Source organism: Clinocottus analis, unplaced genomic scaffold (assembly GCF_023055335.1).
Source record: "Clinocottus analis isolate CAN_PGR_092001 unplaced genomic scaffold, fCliAna1.0.p SCAF_14, whole genome shotgun sequence".
Classification (NCBI taxonomy): Eukaryota; Metazoa; Chordata; class Actinopteri; order Perciformes; family Cottidae; genus Clinocottus; species Clinocottus analis.
Window position 1 is genome coordinate 914,825 of NW_027175865.1, and position 27,676 is coordinate 942,500.

The 27,676-nt window shown below is 45.4% G+C and overlaps 2 protein-coding genes across 6 annotated transcripts in view; both read right to left on the minus strand.

The window, feature by feature from the left end:
- Positions 1-253: 253 nt before the first annotated feature.
- LOC137784610 (voltage-dependent calcium channel gamma-8 subunit-like) lies at positions 254-16,161 on the minus strand. Of its 5 annotated transcripts, none has more exons than XM_068575413.1 (6): positions 16,005-16,161; positions 10,741-11,038; positions 7,756-8,007; positions 3,702-3,785; positions 1,552-1,692; positions 254-1,238 (listed from the first exon to the last, which is right to left on the minus strand). In XM_068575413.1, the coding sequence occupies exons 2-6, from the start codon at positions 10,769-10,771 to the stop codon at positions 328-330; spliced, it is 1,419 nt and encodes a 472-aa protein (XP_068431514.1). In that variant the 5' UTR covers positions 10,772-11,038; positions 16,005-16,161; the 3' UTR covers positions 254-327. The 5 variants fall into 5 exon arrangements, with proteins under 5 accessions (XP_068431514.1, XP_068431513.1, XP_068431515.1 ...); XM_068575412.1 differs by having other exon boundaries at positions 10,741-11,041; XM_068575414.1 differs by lacking the exon at positions 16,005-16,161 and adding an exon at positions 11,377-11,439 and having other exon boundaries at positions 10,741-11,041.
- A 9,182-nt stretch (positions 16,162-25,343) lies between these two features.
- Positions 25,344-27,676, minus strand: part of LOC137784800 (voltage-dependent calcium channel gamma-7 subunit-like) — a 19,616-nt gene continuing 17,283 nt past the window's right edge. Inside the window, 1 exon segment of the mRNA XM_068575736.1 lies at positions 25,344-25,903. Within this exon segment, the coding sequence (XP_068431837.1) occupies positions 25,364-25,903 (540 nt within the window). The 3' untranslated portion in view covers positions 25,344-25,363.

Genomic DNA, 27,676 nt, shown 5'->3' on the forward strand with positions numbered 1-27,676 from the left:
TTACTGGTCGGCTCCCTAGTTGTCCGTGTGCGACAAAACCGTTGCCCTGTGCTGGAACCTCCACGGCAACATTGCTGAGCAATGAGTTGCTAACGCGGGTGTGAAGTCGTGGCCATGTTAAGGCAGCCGTCATGAGTTTGCACGTATCGTCCGGTGTTCTATGACAGTTGATGATGAGTTTGATGAGTAGTAATTATGGCGGCTGGATTCCCCGGGTGTCACCCTCCTCTTCCTCTCTTTCGACTCTTCTAAATCTAATCTAAAACGTCTTCTTCTTCTTGTATTTGTTTGGACGCTCTCTCCCGGCTCGCTGAGGCTTCGTTGTTTTTAAACCGGCGTAGTTTTCCTGTTCAGCGTATCCGAGTTGCTGTCCCGGTCCCGTTTGGCGGTCAGGCGGTCCAGGGTCCCCATGTTGCCCCGGTCCCTCTCCATGGTGGCCGTGGATATCGGGGCCGGCTGGGCCGGCGCGGCGGCCGACGTGGAGGTGTTCAGCGGCGCCGCGTTCTGGGCTACGGCCGCCGCCGCCGCCAAGTTGGACTTGGAGTGCGACGGGAGCGTGCCGCTGTTTATCACGGCTCCGGCTCCTCCCCCGCTTCCTCCTCCTCCTCCTCCGCCTCCTCCTCCTCCTCCTCCGCCGCCTCCGCCGCCGCCGCTGGAATCCTTTGGGAAGTAGTTGTGGAGCTGGTACAGCGTGGCGCGGTCCACCGTGCCGTAGAGAGGCGGGGCGCCGCCGCCGAGGCTGCCCAGCTTGGAGTCCCTCGTCAGGGTGTACATGGAGATGTCGCCGCCGCCGCCGCCGCCTCCTCCTCCGCTCCCGCCGCCGCTGCTGCCGTGGTGCGGGTTGGGCAGGGTGGCCACGGAGAAGGGCGGGGCGGACGGCGGCAGGCTGAAGGACTTGGACGTGCCGATGGGCGAGGCCTCCTGCGAGCGCGGCGGGTCGGTGGAGCGCGAGCTGGAGCGCGAGCGTCGGCGGAAGCGGTAGCTGGGCAGCCGCAGCACGGCGTGCGTGGTGCTCTTGAAGAGGTCGGTGCGCGAGCGGCAGCGCAGCTCCTTGTTCTTCTCGATGTAGATGTTGACGGCGAGGACGCCCACCATCTCCGCCATGATGAAGGACAGGCCGCCGAAGTAGAAGGACCAGCCGTACGAGTAGTGCCACTTCTTGTCCTCGTCCTTCTTGGGGGAGATGTCGCTCAGGGCCGCCGAGATGTACACGATCACGCCGATGATGTTGCTGAGGCCTGAGGACACACACACACACACACACACACACACACACACACCTTGCTCTGTTAGCGCTCCTCTGAGGCGCGTTAACCTGCAGCTTCATTAAACGGTTTCCCAGGGCAGAGACGCCGGAACAGTTTGCTTTCAATTACACCGACGAGAGGCAGGCACATTATGAAAATCAATCTGCATATCATGCATAAGAACGCCTTATTATTGCCTCCGTCACGCGGACATGTGGAATAGCGGCTTCGTTTCAGACCGACTGGGAGGACAAAGACAACGCGCGCATCATGAACCTCCAACGCGACGAAGCTGCGCTCTCACCGGCGGCGACGAAGAGGATCCCTCCGCCGAGGATGATGTTCCTTTTGCTCTTGTAGAAGATGCTGGAAGCCACGCAAATGCCGCCCAGCAGCAGCAGGATGGCGCTGAGGATGGGGAAGATGCTGGAGGCCCGGACCACACCTGCAGACGAGGACGGAAAACACACGTCAAACACACATGCTCCTCTCGTGTTTCCACTGGTCATGAGTACCACGGCGTATTGTTTTATTGTCTTCAATTAACAAGCAAATTATTAGCTTACAAGACCAGAGAAGTAAGTATGAGCATGAGCCACAAAGCATGAACAAGATGCCTCGAAAAGGACTCCGAGAAACCTCCCAAGTTACGGAAAATATACATTTTCGTGACGTTAGCTTGATGCTACACGCGATTAGCGCACCTTTCTATCAAGATTACGATTTATTGAATCCACCAAATCGCGTGTAAAGTAAAGAACCCGCTACTTCCCAACCATATAAATATATATAAAAACTGTACATTACTGTACTGTATCTCTTTAAAATATATTTAAAATGAATATCCTTGTGGTCGAGGAGCTAACCCAGTTGCAGTCTGGGTACGACCACCTTTTCATTTTTTGGAAAAAAGGGCTTGATTTTGTACAATTGGTGAGTTTTTTTTAGGTCCAACACCATTTTGAAGTTGCGACGCTAACGAGACGTAGCGTTAGCACGAGGCGCTACAGCCGACACTAGCACATGGCTCTGTTTTCTTACACGTTTCATAAATAACGTCTTTTGCTGCTCGTGCAGAACTCGTTACCGAGCCGTGTTTTTAAAAAGAAACACGCGTGTGATGCACATTTTAAACTCGTCCGCCTCAGCATTTTATTGTGAATTTGCTGTTTATTATTTTGCCTCTCGTCTTAATGGAGCTGCTAAGATGAAATGAGATCAGATAATCCTTCATTAGTCCCTCAGTGGGGAAAACACAGGATTACAGCAGCACTGCTCACAAGTAATAATAATAAGATAAAAGGAATATAAACAATACGGGCTGCAGACGATTCTGAGGTGGCTTTTTAAGAGGAAAGAGGCGGTTGTGTGTGTGTGTGTGTGTGTGTGTGTGTGTGTGTGTGTCTCTTCAGCACAAGTTGTCGATCTACATAAGAAGCAGATTGAAATGATGAGCTGTCGGAGTTTCGTGGGGGATTTCAGGCGCCGCGTCCGTCCAGAGCGCTAATTACCGCCTGCTAGCTTGAGCTTTTTACGCTAACGTCTTTGTTAGAAGACAGAAACATAATCTAGAACTATTTTAATGATTTCAGTCGAATGACAAAGCTCCACCATCATGATGCATTTAATAAATGCACATTTAATATATTAATGTTTTGGGATTTCGTTTGGACCAAACAAGCTTTTTGGGCTCTGATATATATATATATATATATATATATATATATATATATATATATATATATATATATATATATATATATATATATTGGTGCAAAGTGAGGTCATGGATGGAAGAGGCTTTAGTTTTCGGTCTTGCTTTTTTTAAATTAACACATTTTCCATCAACATTGGCTCTTTTATGAAAAAGGAAATAAATCTGGCCAAGGTCGTCCTTCACTCTAATGTTCTATTAATAAGAAAAAAATACAGAGGAAAATGGAAGATATCTCAGCTGGGTCGAGTGGTCGGGTTGCACCGCGGCCTCCTTCACAGAAAAAAACATATCTTTATGTAATATTTAAATGGAACGTGTAGTTTTGGGAACCCAAAAGGTTCACGGCCGTCACAGGATCCTGAGCTGAAAATAATCCATTAGTGAAGGCTGCTCTTTCAATCCATCTGTGGGAGAGAAAAAGAAGCTTTCTGTACACCCCCAGACTCCCAACCCCATGCACCTGGGCATTTAAACACACACACACATGCACACACACACACACACACGCACACTTACACACTTACACACACCTCCAGGAACGCTTTGCTTGAATCTGACATCCGTGCATTGATGTCCGCCCACCATCCCCTTCTGTCCTTTCTCTGCTCGTGTGTGATGGAGACTGAAGCGCGTTTATGTGTGTGTTGTGTTCTGTTGAGATGTGTGTAGTGCAGTGTGTGTGCGTGTGTTTGTCCGCTGTTCACTTGTTAATGTGTGTGTGTGTGTGTGCCACTCACGCAGCAGATACTCTGCAGAATCTTGGTCGTAGTCTGCGTCGTCTGGGAAATGATTGATCTGGGAACACACACCTCGCTTCAGGCCTGGAAGAAAAAACGACAGAGAGGAAGAGGAGAGCGTGAGGAAGAGGAGAAGAGGAAGAGGGGGGGGCACAGATCACAAGGATGTTGGGTGCCATTTCTGTGCAAGGGAAGAAAAGTGAAGACCGACATTTATGGTGAGAAAAATGAGAGAGGAGGGGGAGAAGAGAAGGAGTGAGAAGTGAGTGTGAGAGATGTGGAGGAAGAGAGGAAGCGACGCCAAGGGAATAGAAAGAGAACGAGGAAGGAGGCGAAGAGAGGGAAGTAAACACGCTGGCAGATGTGCGACGTGACTGACGGACGAAATGAAGACGAGGAAGCAAAACAGATGCAACGGAAGGAGGCGAGAGGAAGAAAGACCCGGGCACTAAAGCGTTGCGTTAGCCTCTGTTACCGTTAGCCGGCCACATTAACCTGATGTTCTGGACACATTCGTGGTCCCCAGAGGATGTTTTCTCGTGACTCACGTGATCCATGAGTCTCCCTCCGGCACCACGAGGTGCTCATTTGTAGTTTTTTGAGTCTCTGTCACTGTTAGCGTGTTAGCGTGTTAGCATGCGGTCTTTAACCTTTTCAACAAGCCTCACGGGGCGACGAAGAAGCATCAAGTGTTAAAAGGTGACTTGTGTGTTTTTCCACCTGGACCTCGTCTCCCCGTGTTTAATGAACTGCTTTTAGTTCATTAACAGTGGCAGCGTCCTGGAGTCGGTCCGGCATCGAGCGAGGCGGCGCTAATGAATGTGCTCTCGCGGCGCTCGTTTTGGATATAGTGACCAGCTGAGGCTGTGATCATGAGTGGCTGACAACATGGTGGAAGAAGTCTCGCTCGAGGAGAAGTCTCCTTCTGAAATATGGTTTAAATAAATTAATCGATCAATGTTGTGGCAGTTAAAGTAGTTTGAGTTCTAATACTTGTGTTTGTGTGTTTTTTTAAAATTTTGAATTGATTTGTGGGAAAAAATTATATTTAATTACATTTTTTTTTTAAATATTTTGATCATAATTCTGAACTTCCAGCATGATTTACGCAAGATTTCCCAAAAATGTCTTTTGGAGCTTTCGCCGACTTGTTCAAACTATTAAGACAAACTAATAAGTCACCTTTTTGGAAAGATTAGGACCGAAAGAATCGAACTGCAAAGAAAAGCACAATAAATAAAAAGCTTAGCGAAAGATTTTCAGTCCAAAAAACTGTCATTCGGTTCAAAAATGGAAAAAAAGAAAAGTTTTTATGGCAAAACGTTGTCTAGCTGGGGCATGCTGGGACTTTAAATTTGCATCCTCCTCGCTGTGTGAGTTCAGGGAAAAAGAGCTTCTACAAACTGAAGCACAAGGGAAGCGATGGAGGTGAACCAGCTGCTGGAAGCTCCAGGAACTGGTGGAACTGGTGGAACTGGTTGAACTGGTGGAACTGGTGGAACTGGTGGAACTGGTGGCGTCCCAGTGATCGCTGTGATTGCAGAAGGAGACTTCTCGCTGAGCGAGACTCTGATTACCACAAGAACAACCCGACCCAATCAAGAGAAAGGAAATCACTGTTTAAATCTTTCCTCTGGTGTCAGACACTCATAACACCAAAAATAATCACTTTTAATAAACTTCACGTCATATTTATGCAGCTTGTTTCCCCTCAAGGACCAGTTTTAGAAATTGCCGCTTGTCATAAAAACAACAACACACAGATGAACACAACCCAGGTTGAACAAAACAGACGTTGTCCTTGAATCCTTTCTGATATATTTTGATTACGACTGCAGGTTTTTGCAAAGGAAAGCAATGGAATTGATTTCATCTTCAGCCGTGGAGATAAATAATCATCAAATCATGAAACCCGAATCAACCAGAATCAAACCAGCAACCACAACAATGTGCGGCGTGCCGTCGTCTGGATGTGATGTACCCGCCTGGAAGCTGCTTCTCTTCGTCTGGAGAATCACAGCAGAAAACTGCATCCGTGCGCTCACATTTCTTATTCAGAAGGGACATTTTGTTCACCTTCACAGCTATTTGTGCGTCTCACGGACGCAAACACACATCAGGAGGGATCCCGTGCTTCTCTCGCAGGAAAATCAAAGACAGGAAAAACAAAAAAAAAAGGATGTGAGAGGAACACAAAGCAGCCAAGAAAAACCTGAATCAATATCAGGCAGAATATCAAGATGAATTATGGATGCTCGAGGACAGAATTAGTAATATAATATGACCAGAAACTGGTTCCACAAAGGGAAGAGAAACCCCCCAAAGTGGACAAAAACTGGGATGAAAAAGCCGCCGGGCAACGACCACAACGCTTTGCCGCATGTGGCGCGACACCACGACCAACAAAAGGCGGTCGTTCCTCGTGGAACCGCGTTCCACCTGATGAACTGATGCTAGATTCAACTTTTCAGGCTGGAAATCCAATAAATTCGTGTCGGGTTTGATTGCACGCGGCTGAAAAATGCAGCGAAAAGGCAGCTGCTCTCTTGTTCGTGATAATTACGCCGGTGCGTCAAATTGAATGTGGTCATTTGGTGTTAAAATGCCCTTTAACTTTGGAAAGAGAAGCTTTTAAAACAGGTAGCTGGGCCCGGAGAGGCTCATGTGTTCATAAAGCTGTCTGTCAGCTGCAGCGATGCAGCGACGGGAACATGATCAGTCACCGGATGAGTCACCGCTCACATCGGCGCTGTGGGCCACCAGAGCAGCTTTACGTTGAATGCACAGAGCGAGTGTGTGGATGTGAAAGAGTTTTGTGTGCAGCAGCAGGAACATGCAGCAGAGCTCATGTCTAAACATCCTGAGATCCTCTACGCTTGAGTTCTGCCCCGAGGGCTCAGAGGAGCAAACACAGCGGCTAACGGTTAGCTTTCCTCACGCGGAACGGAGGAGACGCCGCCAACCAGCTACGGGAAATCTTTGTTTGGGCGTCGTATGTTTCCACAACCCAGAAGCAAATATACATGCTTCATATCTCGCTTCAAAGAAAGCTCGGTCAACGACGGGAAAACATTTCTCACGTCATGTTACACAACTAGCTAAAAACTTGAAGAACAGGGTTCATACACATCTTTACCAATGGATTACCATGACTTTTAACCAAATATCTATGACTTTTAACCAAATATCTATGACTTTTAACCAAATATCTATGACTTTAAATCAAATTTCATGACTTTTAACCAAATTTATATGACTTTAAATCAAATTTCCATGACTTTAAACCACATTTACATGACTTTCAATCAAATTTCTATGACTTTTAACCATATTTTCATGACTTTTAACCAAATTTTCATGACTTTTAACCATATTTTCATGACTTTTAACCAAATTTCTATAACTTTAAACCATATTTCCATGACTTTTAACCAAATATTCATAAGCAAACATTGTGTGAAATGTGTGTGTGAACAGTAAAAAGTGATAAAATGTAGTATTTAAACTAACAATGAGGATTCAAAGCATACAGTAAACCTTAAATGACTCAAATGAATGAGAGACAATAGTTTGATTAAAAGAATAAACATTTATATAGATGTCTGTATGTATGCTGCTGATATTTTGAGCCTCTTTCTTTTAAAAGCAGATTCATTATTTAAACTAAATGAACGTCATGAACACATGAATATAACACATTCACAGGACTTTTACTACATTTTTTAGATTTTTTTTTCAAGGATTTTTTAAAAATTCTATGACTTTTCCAGGTTTTCCAAGACCATAAGAAAAAAATAATAATAAACTATCCTTGAGAGGACTTTTTACGTAATATTACGTATCAAACAAAAGGCAATTTTTTTTTGCGTAACAAGCGGAAAACGGGAGTTTATGTCTGATTTCACACGGGACACGAACAGCGGCCTTCTGGGTGAACGTCCTGTGTGTGTTTGACCCGTCACACACACACACACACACACACACACACACACACTCACACACACACACACTCACACACACACACACACACACACACACACCCCCGGCGGCGTACCTTCCAGGCAGCAGATCCTCCAGAGGCCGGAGTGGGTGAGCGCCCCGGGGTCCTTCTTGTCCTTGTTGTTGGAGTCGTCCTGCGAGGAGTTGGCCGTGCTGTTGCAGATGAAGGCGCGGGCGTACAGCCAGTAGTCCGTGCCGATGGCCACCGTCATGAGGGCGAAGGCCGCGAACGCCCCCATGGTGGTCAGCAGCACCTGGATGCCGCGCTCGCACCACACCATCGCCGGGCGAGGGAGGAAACTGATGTCTGCCGGGGAACGAGGACGGACACCAAGACCACGTCAGGAGACCGATCAATACACCTTCTACTCTGATCAATACACCTTCTACTCTGATCAATACCACTTCTACTCTGATCAATACCACTTCTACTCTGATCAATACACCTTCTACTCTGATCAATACACCTTCTACTCTGATCAATACATCTTCTACTCTGATCAATACACCTTCTACTCTGATCAATACACCTTCTACTCCGATCAATACACCTTCTACTCCGATCAATACACCTTCTACTCCGATCAATATACCTTCTACTCTGATCAATACACCTTCTACTCTGATTAATACCACTTCTACTCTGATCAATACACCTTCTACTCCGATCAATACACCTTCTACTCCGATCAATACACCTTCTACTCCGATCAATACACCTTCTACTCCGATCAATATACCTTCTACTCTGATCAATACACCTTCTACTCTGATTAATACCACTTCTACTCTGATCAATACACCTTCTACTCTGATCAATACACCTTCTACTCTGATCAACACACCTTCTACTCTGATCAATACACCTTCTACTCTGATCAATACACCTTCTACTCTGATCAATATGACTTCTACTCTGATTAATACACCTTCTACTCCGATCAATATACCTTCTACTCTGATCAATACACCTTCTACTCTGATTAATACCACTTCTACTCTGATCAATACACCTTCTACTCTGATCAACACACCTTCTACTCTGATCAATACACCTTCTACTCTGATCAATACACCTTCTACTCTGATCAATATACCTTCTACTCTGATCAATACACCTTCTACTCTGATTAATACACCTTCTACTCTGATCAATACACCTTCTACTCTGATTAATACGACTTCTACTCTGATCAATACACCTTCTACTCTGATCAATACCTCTTCTAGTCATTAAATTATTAAATAATTATCTGTGTCAAATTTGGACCGTTAGCTAAAATGTAAATCCAGCCTGCAGTGATTGGCTGGGGTGTGTGTGGGGGCGGGACCTCGTTACTGAGGCTCCGCCCACCGACCGTGACGTCACGAGATTCTGAGCCTCCATTTTGGCTTCATTCAGCGCGAGGAGCTGGAGATGTTTCATCGTCAGGACGATGTAATAAGAGATCTTCTCATGTTTCCTGCTTTTCTTTACAATATTGATCCTGATCAGTTTTACTGTGTCGGCCAACAGGTCATTGGTTTTAGGACCACATTATGTCCATCAGGCTGAGCATAATCATGACAATAGAAAGTATATTTAGTATGAAATTTAATTTTCACAAAGGTCAAACAAATAAACCAGATGCTCCAAAAAGTCAGATATGTTTTTGGATCCCACACTGGTGACAATTCATGCATTGAACTGTTCAATATTTATGCGTTATTATAACTGCGGTCCCCCAGGGGCCGCTGTGGGTGAGTGGTTGGAGTCTTTTCTGTTGCATTCTGGGTGTTTTTCAATAATAAAAAAGGCAGCGTGCGGCGCCTGAACGGCTCTGAGGCTCAACAGAAGAAAAGAGGGCAGAACATGGAATCTATTCCTCTTTTAAAATCTGTATTTCTTTCTGTTTGTGTTCATATTTTCACACCGACATGTGAAACTTGAAGACACTAATTGAGATGTAACGATGTCAGCGTCCAAATGAACAGTTTTTATTGAACAAAAGTGCAATAAAATTACATTTCTGGTTTTTTTACACGTGCAGTCAAAACTTTAGTCAATAAAAAAACCCAAACAAAGTTTGATTTTGAATAAATTGAAGTTAATTCGCAGCGTTAAATATCACTCAGGTCTGAAGCCACGAGGCCCCGCCTCCATGGAAATGTGCCGTTTAATTTCAGAATAAAACTTTTTAATAATCATTTCTTCACTTGAAGTGAAATCTGACATCCAGAGGCTTCAAAACAAATCTTCATCACGACAAACACTTGTGTTTAATTTGAATCATGTTTGTTTGTTTGTTTGTTTGTTTGTTTGCATTGAAACAAAGACCTCGAGGTGAATTGTCTGAATAAAATATGAAAACTGAAACAGAATACAAAAACTGAGTAAATTAAAGTGCAGCTTTACTACAACTACACCTGCAGAAGAACAAAAAGTGGAAATACGCTTCACAAAAAAATGGAGGTGACGCGACATTTGTCGTCGTTGGCTTTACTCGATCCTGATTGGTCGAACTGCTCAAAGAATTATATCCGACCAATCGAGGCTTTTTTCTTTTTTTATGCATTTTGCACGTACAAAAAAGAAGAAAAATCTGTTGTGCGTCGCCGCATCGATACGTTTAGAGCGTCACACACACACACACACACACACACACACACACACACACACACACACACACACACACACACACACAATCAAACCGTCGTCTTTGTGTGACAGGACGTTCCCTTTAAACTCCTTTCAGTCATCTGAACCCAAAGCATCCAGACCTCTGCACTCCTGTGTGTGTGTGTGTGTGTGTGTGTGTGTGTGTGTGTGTGTGTGTGTGTGTGTGTGTGTGTGTGTGTGTGTGTGTGTGTGTGTGTTACTGCCCGATGGGGCTCGTTCACGCTGGTTAGTGTGTTTAAATATTGCTTGAGTAATTATACACATGTGTCATGTACGTCTGTGTGTCTGCACACAAGAATCCACATGTGGTCGTTTGTTGTGCACGCCTGCCTGTGTGTGTGTGTGTGTGTGTGTGCGTGGGTGTGTGTGTGTGTGTGTTACCTGGGGGCATGTTTCTGCCTTTCGCCTCCATCTCTTCTGCCCCCCGCCGCCGCCGCTGTTCTTCTTCTTCTTCTTCGTCAGTGAAGAGCGCTCCGTAGCTCCGGTCCGAGCCGCCTCCATCCACCGTTAATCCTTCGCTTTCATTCACTCTTCCTCGCTCCTCTTCCTCTCTTTTCTTCCACCTCTTCTTCTTCTTCTTCTTCTTCTGCTCCTCTTCTTCTTCCTCGGTGTGTGTGTGTGGATACTTCACTTGGCGGCGTCTTTTCCTCTCATTGAATTGTCACGGCAGTCATCTTAGCTACTGAGAGAAGGAAGAGAGTCACAGGAAAGAGGGGGGGGGGAGAGAGAGAGGAAGAGAGTGAGAGAAAAGCCAAAAAGAGAGAGAGAGAAGCATAAAACAAAGAGAGGATGAGAAAGAGTGAGAAGAGGAAGAGTGGAAAAGGATGTGTTGGATTAATGGACGTGACACGAGTCTTGAAACCAGGAGGCGCTCCGGTCCAGAAGCTTCTCCCACACACACACACACACACACACACACACCCACACACACGTTCTCTACATGACAACGATGAGGATGAGGAGGAGGATGAGGAGGATGCGCCTTTGAAGAAAACAAACAAACAAACATCCATAAACCTGAAGCCGGCGGGAGAAAGCGAGCCCCCCGTCAGGCGAGAGGAGCTGGATCACCGCTCGCCCGAGAGAGAGAGAGAGAGAGAGAGAGAGAGAGAGAGAGAGAGAGAGAGACAGAGAGAGAGACAGAGAGAGAGAGAGAGAGAGAGAGAGAGAGAGAGAGAGAGAGACAGAGAGAGAGACAGAGAGAGAGAGAGAGAGAGAGAGAGAGAGAGAGAGAGAGAGAGACAGAGAGAGAGACAGAGAGAGAGAGAGAGAGAGAGAGAGAGAGAGAGAGAGAGAGAGATGAAGCAACAGAAAAGAACGGGCGATGCGAGAGAGCGTGCTCTATTGCATCGCCATGGCAACAGCGAATTCCAGTGTGTGTGTGTGTGTGTGTGTGTGTGTGTGTGTGTGTGTGTGTGTGTGTGTGTGTGTGCTGGGGGAGTAGAGAGATGGATGTAACAGCTGAGAGGATTTTGCTGAGATAAAAAAAAAAAAAAAAGTGTGTGAATTGCATTGGTATGCAGAGCAGCCTGGATGTCATGCACAACTGATGCAAACACACACACACACACACACACACACACAGGTTCATGTTCAGGATGTACACACACACACACACACACACACACACAGGTTCATGTTCAGGATGTACACACACACACACACACACACACACACACACACACACACACACACACACACGCTGTGTTTAGTGCACGAGGAATGAACATTCCACCGGAGAGATGACAGACTCTGGAGTCTCCGGCGCTGTGGCCTCGGCGTCTCGGCAGGTTTTCATCCGGCCAACTTTCTCTCCCCCGTTGGCTCGAGCGCCCGCGTTTAGTGCGTTTCACTCTTCTTCTTCTTCTTCTTCTTCTTCTTCTTCTTCTTCTTCTTCTTCTTCTTCTTCAATGCAGTCTGCTCTAACGCTGAGCGATGGTTCAGCCTCCAGGAGAGAGTGTCTCCCCGTCGTCGCTGTGACCCAGGGGTCAAATTTTTTGCTCGATATTTTTATTTTCTTGCGAGCCGTTTGCCGTCGACGGCGACACAGCAGGAGGTCCTGTCGACAGGAAGCTCGCCCTGGAGGCTCCAGCTCTTCGTCCACACGTCTGAACCCTGACTGATGTCCTGCAGGAGACCACCAGCAGGAGCAGAAGCTGGACGACGTGATGATTTCAAGCAGCTAGAACTCTTCATGAAGTCGTTCTGGAGGCAGCCGCTTGGCAGCGATGTCTTTAAGACTTTCAGCCGTTACGGATCGCTCTTTTTCACCTTCTTAAGTGCTGATGGTGGCATTTAAGAACAATATGTCTCGTCATCTAGAGCTTGTTGACCATTTATTACACGTTATTCCAACCAGAAGGTGCTCTACTGGAGGACAACATGTTGGACCTGACAAAACTAATCTGTGGACATTACGAGCTGTTCCTCTTGGGAACCGTGAGAGCAAATCAATACAGCCACGTTTGTAAAAGAACGCATCAGACAGCACATGCGGAAGCTGTTGAATACCCAGCATGCCCCAATCCGACAATGTTTTGGCATAAAATTAAGTATTTTTTTTCCATTTTTGCACCAAAGGACGCATTTCTTTTGACTGAATATCCTCCGTAAGGCTCCAGCGGTTTGTTTTATTGTGATTTTGCAGACAGAAAGGTGTCGTTTTATGTGTGGGTCGTTGTTGAGGGCCCCGTACGGAGGGCTTGGTGCTTACGAGGACTTGAGGACCGTCAGAACCTCGTTCAAGATCCATCTGCCGTCTGCCTGAAGACAACGTGGCTCAGACTTCCTCTTCAATCCGATCATCAGCTGAGAGACGACGTCAACAACCGGATTGTTCCTCAAGTAGCATGTTTACGAGCTAGCGTGAAGCTAATTAAAAGCCACACGCTCATCAGACCATGATGGGCCAACGTGGACTGTTCACCTGAACCTTCTGCCACCAACATCCCTCCTGTTGCAGACGGATATCTGCACACGAGATCAGTCAGAAACATGGATCATGAGACCGAACCTGCTGCTTTCAGGTGCTACTGTTCTGCAGTTGCCCGTGCAAAGCGCGTCCTGGTGCATGCACGATGCACTTAGTCGGGAACATCCTCCCTCCTCGTAACCTTGCACCTCGACCTTTGACCCTTTTAAGCCAGAAGAGCATGCGGCAAATGCAACCGGACGCAGCCGGACTGCATTAGACAGTGTTGGGACACACCGAGTCTGTTTCTGGCGCACTGAGCATGCTAGTGAGGGTATCGAAACACACACACACACACACACACACACACACACACACACACACACACACACACACAGACCAAAGAGCCACAGCTACAGAACCCGATACCCTCCGAGGACCTGATCCGATAAGAATCTGGACCTCGACCCGCTCGGGCTCCGCTGTGGGTGTCGGTAACCACAAACCAACCGGCCTGTGCTGCAGGTGGAAGAGCAGCAGCAATAAGGTGTGACATCTGGATGCTTTCTGTGCCAGCGCAGCTGTCTGGACCCAATGAAATATGAACGCCGAGGCTTCAGGCAAAATTTTGGCTGGATTTGAATATTGTTTAAATCGTAAAAGTTTAGAATACGGCCAAACAAAACGGATCAAAGTCACGACGAGGGAGCTGCAGCAGCAAGGAGCTGAGACGTGAGATGTGAGACCCTGCAGTCGCTCACAGGAACTGATCCCAGGCAGCAGAAAGCAGTGAATCCAAACGACAGCTACATTTCATGGCAGCGAGTGAGCGAGGAGAAAAGAGTCCACACCAACGCCGGCTGAAGCTCTTCAACACCTCCACCCCCACCAGAGAGTCACAGGACGTCTTCTGTTTCCTCTCGTGATTTTGTTGGCTGGCGAAACTCTTTAAACTTTCAAAATGTTCCCTGTGAAAGTGTTAAGTTTGATCGTGTGGCGTTCAGGGACCCACAGACAGAGAGGAGCATGCAAGCTCCTGAAAAGCCTTCATGCTACTGAAAGCATTGATGCTACTAAAAGCCTGCATGCTACCGAAAGCATTGATGCTACTGAAAGCATTGATGCTACTAAAAGCCTGCATGCTACCGAAAGCATTGATGCTACTGAAAGCATTGATGCTACTGAAAGCATGGATGCTACTGAAAGCATGGATGCTACAGAAAGCCTTCATGCTACTGAAAGCCTGCATGCTACTGAACACCTTCATGCTACTAAAAGCCTTCATGCTACTGAAAGCCTGCATGCTACAGAAAGCCTCCATGCTACAGAAAGCCTTCATATTACTGAAAGCCTTCATGCTACTGAAAGCCTTTATGCTACTGAAAGCCTTCATGCTACAGAAGCCTGCATGCTACAGACGCCTGCATGCTACAGAAAGCCTGCATGCTACAGAAAGCCTTCATGCTACAGAAAGCCTTCATGCTACAGAAAGCCTGCATGCTACAGAAAGCCTGCATGCTACTGAGAGCATGGATTCAATGAGAGACTGGATGCTGGACTCGCTTTGCTTTCTCAGACGTGATTGCAGTTATAAAGTTTACAGCAGTGTGTATGTGTAAAGGTCATGAAAGGTCATGAAAGGTCATAAAAGGTCATGAAAGGTCATGCATGTTAGCATTTAGAGGAAAGTCTTACTGCAAACTAATCAATCGAAAATAACGGACTAAACTGTTGATTCCATAGAATCTCGTGGAAGAAAGTCCTGCAGAAGAGAACGTCAGCGGTTTGTCAATATCGTGATACAATCTGAGTTTTCTTGCAGAACCCATCTAGTGGTCATTAGAGGAACTGCAGTGCAGCATGTGAAGCCATCAGACACAACGAACACAACCAAAGCAGGAACTCAGGCGATATTATTTTAAAATAAACCAGCTTCTGCAGGCTGACAGAGAGGATTATGAGCAACATTCCTGCAGAACAAACACATCCAGGAATATTAAAAACAGGAGCTGCCGGTGTGCCGGCGGCACAGAGGATGAAAGTTCAAGGACGAATCCTCCGTGCTCTGCATCGGGACGGACGCCGCCGCGAATACAGAGCGTCAGAGAACATGGACGCAGTGCAGGATGATGATGATGATGATGATTATTATTATTATTATAGGAACATAAGTGGAGGTGCACAACCATAAACTAACACCAGAGAGAACGGAGGGCGACTAGCGGGTGGAAAAGTGCCTCTGATCACATGTTGGAATTACTTTATAATACTATAAATATGTTTTTTTAAGAAGGATTTTTGAGATATTTAATACTTTACAGCATGGGGACGTTGTTCTCTTCCTCTCTGAGTATTATGGAAGCTTAATATCATTTTTGTTCCCCGAAAAAACAAATGAACACATCTTCCTATTTCATTTGTCTTTACGTTAAAATGATGTTTGAAGTGAAACAAACTTTTTTTTAAAGATATAGATACACTCATCTGCACATGACACCACACACACACACACACACACACACACACACACACACACTACACCAGCGAGGACTCACAAAGGCATGACCATGATTTGTTATACTTATTGATTATTAAACATTTCCTTGAGAGAAACGAGCTCATCGTGACCGTATCGTCTGATTCCATCTTCACAAACACTTTCGTTACATTACATCCTGGAATCAATCTCATATTTATTTATTATGTTCACCCGTCTCGTTAAAAGCTTTCTTACCTTGCAAAGCGTCTTCACACAGGCGGCTCTTCATTTCGTCCTCTCTTCCTCTCTTCCTCTCTTCCTCTCAGTGGTTTCCTGCGACTTGCAGCCTAAAAAAGCAGTCGAGAAAAGCGAAAAGCTGTCGTTCCCAGATGGTTTCGTTGAGAGAACAATGTGTACATGATGAGGAGAGAGAGAGAGAGAGAGAGAGAGAGAGACAGAGAGAGAGAGAGAGAGAGAGGTGAAGCGACTGGGCGGTGGAGGAAGATGTGTGTCTGTGTGTGTTTATGTAATCACAGAAACTGAACAACTTGCTGGAGTTTCCTCTGAGATGAAGGTTTTTTCGAAGCACACGTTGTTCCAGTAGTTTCACTGGTTTCTGTGACGCTGCAGGTGGACCAGCTGCTTCGGCGCTGACGAGAAGAGAGACGACGTGATCCTGAAGTCTGCGTCGAATAAATGTGGGAAACATAAATGAGAACATCTGGTTCGGTGTTGAGGCCGTAGACCGAAGATAAGAAGTGGACGCGCTCACCGTGACGTTTTGAAGCCTGTGTTTGACATTTGGGCCGTCGCCATCTTGTTTTTGCCCGTCGCCATCTTGTTTATGTTCGTCGCCATCTTGTTTTTGCCGTCGCCATCTTGTTTTTGCCCGTCGCCATCTTGTTTATGTTCGTCGCCATCTTGTTTTTGTCGTCGCCATCTTGTTTTTTTGCAACCAGACGTTTGATGGTGACCAAAAAGGTAACAGTTAACTTTTCGGGATTAAAGTTGTAAAACGAAAATCAACGCTGCGGTAGCAACCTGTCAATCATCTCGTAGCCCCGCCCCTAAAGCATCCCTTGCTTTATGGTCTGTTTGACTCTAATCTATCGTTTGTGTTTTTGCAAAATAAACTCCCACTCAGTCAGGTTCAGGTAAAAGAGCATAGTTATAGTTGACCTTCACGGTGACGGCCATCTTGAAACGCCCTATTTGGACGTTCTTGCTCGTTGGTATCAGACGCGGAGATTTTGGAGAGAAACTTGAAATAAAGTCTGTGGTTTAACACAACTTTAAGATTGCAAATGTTTGTTCTACGACTTAAAACACGTTCGTCATCATTTTGAAGTCTTCACGTGTCTTAAAAAAGCGGTCGCTCCTCTATCAGGTCACATGGTACAAATCAAGGAAATAAACATGATGTAAATTCCCCAAAAAACCTGTCAGGTATCAGATGAAACCGACTTTGGGGCTATAATAATATCTCCTCCACATGTGCGACCTCTCAACATGAACGGGGTTGAGGGTTTAAGGCCTTGAGCTACGACCTCCCTCTCCTGGAGGGAAACACCGCGATGCTAACGTTCGCCGGCCGCTCGTCACTCGCGAGTGATTTTCGGACGCGGAACGCCTGCCGTTCGAGGTTGCTATAGCAACAGCATGTTCAAGTGAAACCAACTGCTGGCGGCAGAGTGAGGGGGAAAAAAAAAAGATCAAAGTGGCGGCGGAGCTACATCGTATCCATCACTCGTGAAGGAGTCGTGTCATCACGGATGTGTGAAGTCGTGGAGCGGCCGATCCCAGACTTCTGTTCCTGGAATCAGTCTGAAAGTCACCGATGCATGAAGACAATATGGACTTTTATTTATGTATAAATCATGAAACATTCCTGGAATGTTTAATTAGTCTCAGCAGAAACTTGTTACAGGATCGAATGTAATGAAACATTTTGAGTATAACTTTTTAAAAGATTTACAAGATTTTCTTTGGCAAATCTCACGACACCAAGACGACGTTTAAAAGACAAAGTGGCCCAGGAGAGAAGGAAGACACACACTGAACACACAGGGGAACGAGACACAGGTGGAAACAGTGAGGGCGGGGCCAGCAATCACACCTGAGGCCGGCACACGAGGGGGGCGGAGCCTGAAGCCAGAGGCAAGGTGAGTGACAGCCAACACAACAAAACAGCCAACACAAAATTACCCAGAAGGTCTGGGAGAAACACTCTCGCTCTATTTTTCTCTTGTTCGTCCTTCTTCTCTTCCAGGAAAGAAACAAAAGAAACAAGAACGACTCGGACAGACGGCGAGCAGACAGGTGGACGAACGCCGCTTCAGGGTTCAATGACAAGGACCAATGAGAGAGCTGCACCGAGACGGATAGTCAATACCACGAGGCAGCCGGCTGTGTGTGTGTGTGTGTGTGTGTGTGTGTGTGTGTGTGTGTGGTCGGGGGTTATACACAGGAGGGGAGTCGGAGTAATAAAGACTGACGGAGAGGAAATCAATGCCCCGGCCAGCAGGACAAACATTTAGAAATAAAGTGCGGTCACTCTGTGTAGTGATGGTGAAAGACAGTCCTCCCAGTCCTCCCAGTCCTCCCAGTCCTCCCAGTCCTCCTTCTTATTCCCGGTCGGCGTCAAACAGCGACGCTTTCGTGTCACTCGGCGCCCTCTTGGTCATTATGTCATAATTAGACGCTCAAAGGGAGCTCTGGACTGCGGCGCTGACTCAGGAGGGAGCGCTGGTAGTGAGAGATTTAGTCCCAGCTGATTTATTGCAGCGAGGTCCCGGATTGAACTCATGCCCCCTGTGACCTTTGACCTGCCCCTTGCCCCCTCAGCTGACCCTCACTGGCTCATCAACATGCTAACATCGCACCGGACCAGCTGCTCAGACCAGTCTGGAGCAGCTGGTCCCGACTGGTCACACGTCCGGGTGAGCTCGTGGTGATGAAGGCGTAGCGACGTCTTCCTCGTCAGTAACGTCGAGTCGCTGACGAAAAAAAATCCCAGAGGGATTGTGAGGTCAAAAACAACATTTTAGATGATTAATATCAAAAGATTCTGCAAGTAGATCGAGTGAAAACACCTTTCACAAGTTTTTAACTTTTTTAAAATCCACATTTACTCACAAAGGCTGTTTTTTAGACAATGTGACTCTTTAAATGCACCTTTTGAATAAAAATGAATGAATGTGTTGTCGGAGTAGCACTTAAGACACACAATAAAATATAAAAACAACATATAGAAACAGGGATGAAAGATATAAAACAATAGAGAGTTCAACAATTCTCAACATCTGTCTATTAAGTTTTAATTTGTGAACGTTTAAATGTCCAGTAAAGTTCGTTCAGGGCTTTGCAAAAAGAACATGAATCACTTTTTAAGCCTCATAGTTCACTTTTCTTTTGCTGTCATTTCTGGTTATTTCCCTTAATTCCCTTTAATACTAATAATAATGATAGTTGCAATTCTCAGGTTCCTTCTGTCAAATCACTTTCTATCAATCACTTTTGATAGTTCTTCGTTATATAGTTCATAATCTGAATTATAATAATTCAATATTACTTATTATACAAACATACAAGATTCAAAGTTGATGATTGGTCAGCAAGGTGTTGCTCAAAGGCTGAGTCACGCTCAGATGAATGCAGTAATGCATCATGTCAACACATGCTAATGTTTCTGACGTCATCAATCTGGGACTCATTTTGTAACCTCACACATGTTTAATAATACGATGTTAAATATGGAGAATTAATAACTGTCCACCTAAGTTCTTAGTTTCTGTTCTCATGTGAACTGAAGAAGCGTTTTCATTAATAAAGTGTAAAATAAATCCTTGCGGGTGTTTAAACATCTCTAAAGAAGCTGGTGACCCTGGTGTGTTGCTCTGAGTGTGAACCACAGCTTTAATCCACACGAGCAAAATGAATCCACTTAATCCAAATTAATTAAAGGAAAATGTATTGAATGAGATAAACGGTTCTGTTAGAGCTTCACGTCTCATTCAATTCATTTTGTTAAAGTGCAGCGTTAATATGAATCACATTATGCTTCTATTTTACTACGAACGTTAAAAAAGTTGGTTTGTTGCCACGTTATGACGTTGCAGCATTGTTGCGCCACGTTGTAACGTTGTAGTGTTGTAGTGTTATAACGTTGTAGTGTTGTAACGTTGTAGTGTTGTAACGTTGTAGTGTTGTAACGTTGTAGTGTTGCACGTTGTAGCATTGTTGCGTTAAGCGTTGCAACGTAGCGCGACAAAGCTGCAAATCAAAACACTGTTGTAACATTGTAGCATTGTAATGTTGTAGCATTGTCATGTTGTAGGATTATAACATTGTAGCGTTGAACATTGTTGTGTTGAACGTCGCAACGTAGTGTGACAAACCTGCAAATTAAAACAGTTGCAGTGTTGTAACGTTGTAATGTTGTAACATTGTAACATTGTAATGTTGTAACATTGAAGGTTGTAGCATTGTTGCGTTGAACGTTCTGCGACAAAGCTGCAAATTAAGACTCTGTTGTAACGTTGTATTGTTGCAGCGTTGTAATGTTGTAACGTTGTAATGTTGTAACGTTGTAATGTTGCAGCGTTGTAATGTTGTAACGTTGTAACGTTGCAACGTTGTAATGTTGTAACGTTGTAATGTTGTAACGTTGTAATGTTGTAACGTTGCAGCGTTGTAATGTTGTAACGTTGTAATGTTGTAACGTTGTAATGTTGTAACGTTGTAATGTTGTAATGTTGTAACGTTGTAATGTTGTGATGTTGTAATGTTGTAGCGTTGTGACGTTGTAATGTTGTAGCGTTGTAACGTTGTAATGTTGCAGCGTTGTAATGTTGCAGCGTTGTAACGTTGTAATGTTGTAATGTTGTAACGTTGTAATGTTGCAGCGTTGTAATGTTGTAGCGTTGTGACGTTGTAATGTTGTAATGTTGTAGCATTGTGACGTTAAACGGCGCTCATTATAACGCTAACGGGCCTTTTTCATTTGCACCACGAGCTGCCATCTCAACCCAGATATCGCTGTTAGCACTGAATCACTGAATATTAATTATGAACAAACTCTTTTTTCTACCCGCTGCTTGAATCCCCACAAGTGTTCACTGAGATACAACAAATTGGAGGCTGGACCCAGGCAAGCTTTATTGATTTTAAACTTAACAAAACACCGCTGGCAGATGAAGTCACACTCCTGCTAATAGCACGTTTGCAGAAATGGTGCAAAAACAATGCAAGTTACATGGAATTCATGGTCGGCTTTCGTCAGCCTAAATGTAGTTGCGCTGAAATATGGCCGTGTAGAGTATGCTCAGTAATATTTACATCATAATCACAGTTTGAAGAAATGTCTGCGTCGCATGAAGGAAGTTAACATTTCACACAGCGTTCACCAGAGCGCCACGTCTCTGCAGAAACTCTGCGGTTCAGATTGATTTGCATCATAAAACTGAAAACAACTCCTCAGAAGTCAGCTACATAAATATATCTGTGTGTGTGTGTGTGTGTGTGTGTGTGTGTGTGCTCACTACACAGCATGAATGCTCAGCTTTGGCAATAAAAAACAATATCTCAAAACTAAGCAAGAGCTCTCGTACTTAGCTGCTAAACGATTTCCTATTTAGTTTCCACATAGCAAATATTCATAAAAGATGCTAACATCACAGTTAACTTGCTACACTGCTTTCCTCTGAACAGCACCGCAGGCTGGAAGCGTGAACTCTCCCCCTGCAGGTCTAACAATGGCTACCAACAATGCCCAACGCCGGGCACGGTTCTTAATATGCTACGAAAAAGAAGCGATCGTTAAGTTTGTCTTTGAGTCGCTGTGCGACACGAGGACCTCGATGGGAGTCAGTCTGAAAATCTCTTTTTGTTGGTGTTGTATTTTTTTTGTGCGTTGATATAAAACAATACGTAGTTACCCTATCATATCATACTCATGCAAAAGTATGCGGACGCCCCCGGCTGTTTTGTCAACTACATTTTGATGAGATAGGAGGCGCTGGAGGGGCTCAGGGTCACCGGTTCAATGGAGCCAATGAGAGCCATGTGATTCAGTCCAAACAAACCTCCAGAGGAAGCGAGTACGTTGACTGAGTTTCTACACGGTCCAGTACTAAATACTACTTTAGGGACAGACTGCACACCGTCACACAAACTCAAAGTCCCCCTCAACCATTTTGAGTGCTTTTAAAAGGACCCGGGCGGCTTTTTATGATCGTTTTCAATCGGTTTGTGCGCCTCGTGGTTGTTCTTCTTCTGTGCTGCTCTTGTTTGTTGGTGCAAGAGCCTCAAATCGAGGAAAACTTCACCTTTGTTTGTTTTCCACGTCGTCCAATCGGGTGAGCTGAGAGGCGGGCCTTTTGTTGCTCTGGATACCAAATATGACTCAACCGACCCTGGTCACCTCGACCTGAGCAGGACCCGGCGGGGCCTGAGGGTGAAGTAGTTTTCATTAATTTAAGCAGTTCGTGGTTTGTGTTTAACATTTGCATTCATCTGTTGTTTTATTTTTGTCTTTTGTTGAGCAAAAAGAGAAGAAAAAATCAGATTTTTCCAAGGAAAAGTGCACCTGACGTTTCAAACCGTGCTGAATCCGATCTGGGCCCGTACCTTTCACATGACGTCCTGTCACCTGTATGCCCGAGCAAACCGGTCATAAAATAAGCTTTGTGGACATCAGACGCACTCTCAGCTGTTTCCAGTCATCGTTTCTTACACTTCACCCTCCTGAAATGATCTGGACCCAAAAGATATTTGTGAAAAGACGTAGAGTCCTCACTCCAATTAATGGCCGCCGCGCTAACCGACATGAATAATAGATTGAACCACGGAGGTAAATTGGAATGCAAAGCCATCTGTCACGCCGCACCGGAGGGTTTTCAGCTCGCGCTCATCAAAGAGCCGCGACTTCAAACTTAAACCTCATATCTTCTTACGTCTGACAACCGGGAAGAGTCGGAGTCCGTTCAGGAAGCACATCGTCGTTCAAGATCAACACATAAACGGTCCGGTGAGGGGGGGGGAGTGAAAATAGAGCTGAAAAACCTTCGTCCTGACGTTCCAGCATCATCGTCTCGCGTCCTCAGTCGAGTCAACAGGTGAGTCCGATTTCAGGATATAATCTGAATTAAAGAGCTCTGCTTTTCCTACATCCTTATTTACATCGCTAAGAAACTAAATTATCCTCTTTCATCTCAAAGGCAGCCATTTTGTATATATACATTTTTTCCCGCCATCATCCTCGTGGAAGCAGACGGTGATCCGTCAACGCCGACGTTGCAGAAAACCTTTCCGGCGCTCGCGCTCATTGAAGAGTCTCTTTGTTTCACGTCTTCTTTTTCACGCCACAACATGTCGAACATTCATCCTTTCCCCCCTCCAGATACAAACAGCTTAGAAAATGTGATAGCTAAAACACCTAAAAGACATATTTACACCCCACGATCGGCGTACGGGATCAACATTTTTGATTCATCATGAGAGGAAAAGAAGAATTTCTATACAGTTGAAGTCTACAACCTCTAAGCATATACAATTTACTGTAAAAGTCGGGTTACAAGCCGCTACTACCTTCGGTGGGTGTCCCCGCTGCAGCAAGCTAGCGCTGCTGCTAGCTTCCTGCTGCTAGCTTCCTGCTGCTAGCTTCCTGCTGCTAGCTCCCTGCTGTTAGCTCCCTGCTGCCTCCTTCTGCTACTGTTCGAGTTGGCCGTCGAGCCGGGGCTGGTCCCGCTACCTTCAATGGTTGTCGGGGAGCTAGCGCGGAGCTAGCATAGAACTAGCAACTAGCTTGCTACAGCGGGGAGACCCACAGCTAGCTGGCTACAGTGGGGAGCTAGCGGCGACACCCGCTGAAGCTAGCAGCGGCTTGTAACCCGACGCTCACGGTACCTCTGGTTGTGTGTCTGACAGTTGTAGTTGTTGGTCACGTTCATGGGCAGAAGTCGTAAGCAAAACTGGTTGTTAATAATACGGACATTCTTCATCGTGGTGGCACGCTTCTCTTCAAATATAGTTTGTCACAGACATGGTCGGGAAGTAAAAGATGATGGTTTTTTTTACAAAATATATTCCATAATTGTACATTGCAAATTTAAGTTACTAGCTAAACTTGTTGCTACACAACTTTTGAGTAGGGCTACATAATTTATCTGTAAAGAATCTTCAGCGCAAAGGCCATTTATATTTTTATGTGAATGCCTTTTTTGGTACACAAATTACCCACATAAATAAAATAGAATAATTAAAAAAAAGACTTACATTTGGACTATTTTGCATATCAAAAGTTGAAAGGATGTTTTCTAAAAACAAAACTGCTTTCTGAAATACATTAAAAGGGAAAACATAATCTCCCCAGGTTTTAACCACACGGTTAATCTGGTGAATTTAATTTAAACAAAAATAAAATTCAACAAAACTAAATGTTACATGTGTGGGCAACAAAAAACACTACTGGGTTTAAACTATAATGTCTTACCTTAAAATAACTACCCTGAAAGTCGGGTTACAAGCCGCTATTCCCTGCTAGCGCCCCGCTAGCTACTCGCTAGCTCCCCTTAGCTATTCGCTAGCTCCCTGACAACCACCGAAGGTAGCAGCGGCTTGTAACCCGACTTTTACGGCTTGTGTTTTACAACTTATGTCAAGTATTTAACGTCAACACGTTGACGTTAAAGTGGAGGGTTTCGTTTCACACGGGACTCAAACAATGGCCTCCTGGGTGAAAGTCCCGTCCAGGACTTTGTCTCAACGAGACAGGACTCGATGAAGGTTGTTTGATTGTACATTGTGTGCTACCTAGTGCAGGCACACCTGCACTCTTTGTCATATATATATATATATATATATATATATATATATATATGTATATATATATATATATATATATATATATATATATATATATATATATATATATAAACTCATCTACTTTGATATATTTTTGTGTGTTTATCAAGGGGTTGCTTTCATAGTTTACTTTTTTGTTGTTAAAAGTAATCAAACGTATGAACCTTTCCTTCCCGACCAAGTCGATGAAATTACAAAAATATGTTAAATATAAGATAGATTTATTTTCCCAGGCAGGTATGTTTAGTCCGTAAAGCCAGATATACTGTCTCTCTTTCCTTGCTTCTTTCTTTGTGAGTTGTGGATGTGATTCAGCTTCCTGTCTCCTGTTTCCTGTCTCCTCTCTCCTCTCTCCTGATGTTGAACCGTCGTCTCCTTGCCGTTGATCCTCGCTCCCTCGCTCCCTCCCCGTCCCCGTTGTTCCCGACGCGTTAAAAGTTTTTTGTGAAGTGTCTTGTCTTCGTCTCGGCGGCGACGGTGAGTCATCCCGCCGCCCACCTGCCTCCCCTCCCCCACTCCCTCTTTTTCCATTCCTCCTCTCCTCTTTCTGATCTCCTCAAACATCCCTCCTTCATCCACTCTGCTGCATCCCTCCTCCCACACACACTTTGAAGGAAACAGGATTTATGTGTGTGTGTGTGTGTGTGTCTTGCGGTGTGTGAGAGTCCTAACCGAGTCAATCCAAACCCCCCCCTCTCCTACACCACCTCCACCTCCACCACCACCCCTTTTCCCTCCCCCTTCTCTGCAGCCTAGCATGGCGAGGCGCTCATTCGCATGTGCGAGTGATAGCGTGGAGGCGGCACGGCGGCGGGCGGCACCCCCATGGGCAGGGACTGGGGCGGGGGCCCGCTCGGGTGGGGGTGGGGGTGGGGGTGAGGGTGGCCGTGGCCGTGGGAGGCCCGGGGCAAGGTGGAGGTGGCGCCGCCCATGTGCAGGGGGTGCGGGTAGGAGGAGGAGGTGGAGGAGGAGGAGGCCGGCTGGAGCTGGTAGCTGGCTGCCGACGACGGCCCGGAGGAAGAGGGCGTGGCCTGGGAGCTGCCGCCGCCGCCTCCGCCCTTGGTCTGCGCCTGCGAGGGCGGAGTTTGGTTGAGCTGGATGGAGATGTCGGACGAGGCGTCGGAGGCGCTGCGGCCGCGCTGCGGCTGAGGCCAGGAGTCCGGGTGGAGGAACTGGCCGCTGTAGTCGCTGCATTCGGACATGCGGGGGCGGTAGAGCGCCGGGTGGGGCCGGTACAGCTCCTCCTCGGCGTAGCGCTTCATGAAGAGGTAGACGGACATCACTCCTGCACCCTGAGGACCCGCAGACACACACAAGGTCAGGCTCAGCGTGTCTCAAGGACACGCTACGTGGAGTTTCCTCTCATTTCCTTGTCTTTATATCATCTGGTAAAAGGGGAAACCGGCCGTTTCGGAGGGATGCACCGTTGATAAAACTTTGATTTATGAATGTGTTTTTGAAAAGACAATAAATCAGAGCAAGAAGAAGTTCATCCTTTTCCCTTTTAGCAGTAAAACAAGCAGAATAAACGTCACCTTTCACAGTAGATTCACTGTTATAAGTCGGCTACAATGATCAGAATGACACGAGGCTCCCTCATGTGGCTCATAGAGGTACTGCACATGTTAATTATAAGACTATGGAAGATGTGCATATTTGTATCAATACAGTTAATTAATTAACACAAAAAAACACATTTGTGGTTAGTGTGCAAATTGTTGACGACCAATTTGCTTGAAATAAACGAGACATTTGAATCTGTTGTCAATTGTGTTTAAAAACCCGTTAAATGCGTTTGAATTGAGTCAAAGTGGTAAATGAGTTAAGAGGATGTTACGCACTTTGTTGTTGTGTGTGCGTTATAATAGATTTTATTCATTTTTAAATTAAATCAATCAACTCATTAACATGATGGATTTTATTTCCTCGTATAAATTTGGGGTTATGTGGTTTTAATGCATATAAAGTTATGATTGATCCATAAATCATCAACAAGGTGAGAGCATCAGACTATGAACTCCTCATCAGTGAATCAACATGAGTTTCAGATTCCCTTCTTGCAGAAATCTCTTGTAAAACCTCCTGAACTTCACCCGCACGCTGCCGTCAGGAAATCACATGAATTCATGATTATTTTTTGCAGAGCGTTGATAAAAGACTCGCTGCTTAACGAGCGTTATCAACATCCTGTTCATGTTTCCACCGCTGAGCGATTACAGCTCATGCACTATTCATCCATCGCCCCCAAACTGTAGACGCTGATGAGTGTGTGTGTGTTTAAGTGTGTGTGTTTAAGTGTGTGTGTGTGTGTGTGTGAGAGAGACATAGTGTGTTTGTGTCAAATCTGATGTTGAACATCTTCAGTACACGTTGGAAAAAGAGGAGTGAAGAATACGAGAGGGAAGGAGATACAAGGAGACGAGAGATAAGTGAAAGGATGGAGGAGAGAAGGAGAGGAGGGAAGGGAAGTGAAAGAATGAAAGGACAGAGGAGATAAGAGAAGGTAAACGACGATAGTGGATTAGGGAAGGAAGGATAAAAGGAAAAGAGGAGATTTGAGCGAGACTCCGAAGAGGAAGGAGGGAACAAGATGTTGGATAAAGGAGGAGGAAACAAGAAGAGGAGACGAGAGAGAAGGAGACAGAAGATGGGGGAGAAGAAAGGAGATGAAATAAGAGATGGAGAGAAAGAAAGGAAAAGAGACAAACAGAAGATACGAGTGGAGGACAAGCGAGAGAAAAGAAAAGATACGGAGAGAAAAAGAGACGATGAGAAAAGAGAAAAAAGGTGAAAGTTGAACGAGGAAATAAAGAACAGACGAATGAAAAGAGACGTGAAATACGAGTTGGCAGGAGATGAAACAGGAGAAGAAGAAAAGAGGAAGAGGAGAGGAAAACAGGATTATAGAGAAGACGACAGAAATGCTTTAAGATGAAGTGCAGAGGAGACAAGGGAACGAGTGATAAGGCGAAGATAAGATGAAAGGACAGAAGGAGACGAGATAAGACCGGAAGAAAAGAGGAGGGAAGGGACAACAGAGGATTAAAGAACAGAACATGAAAGAA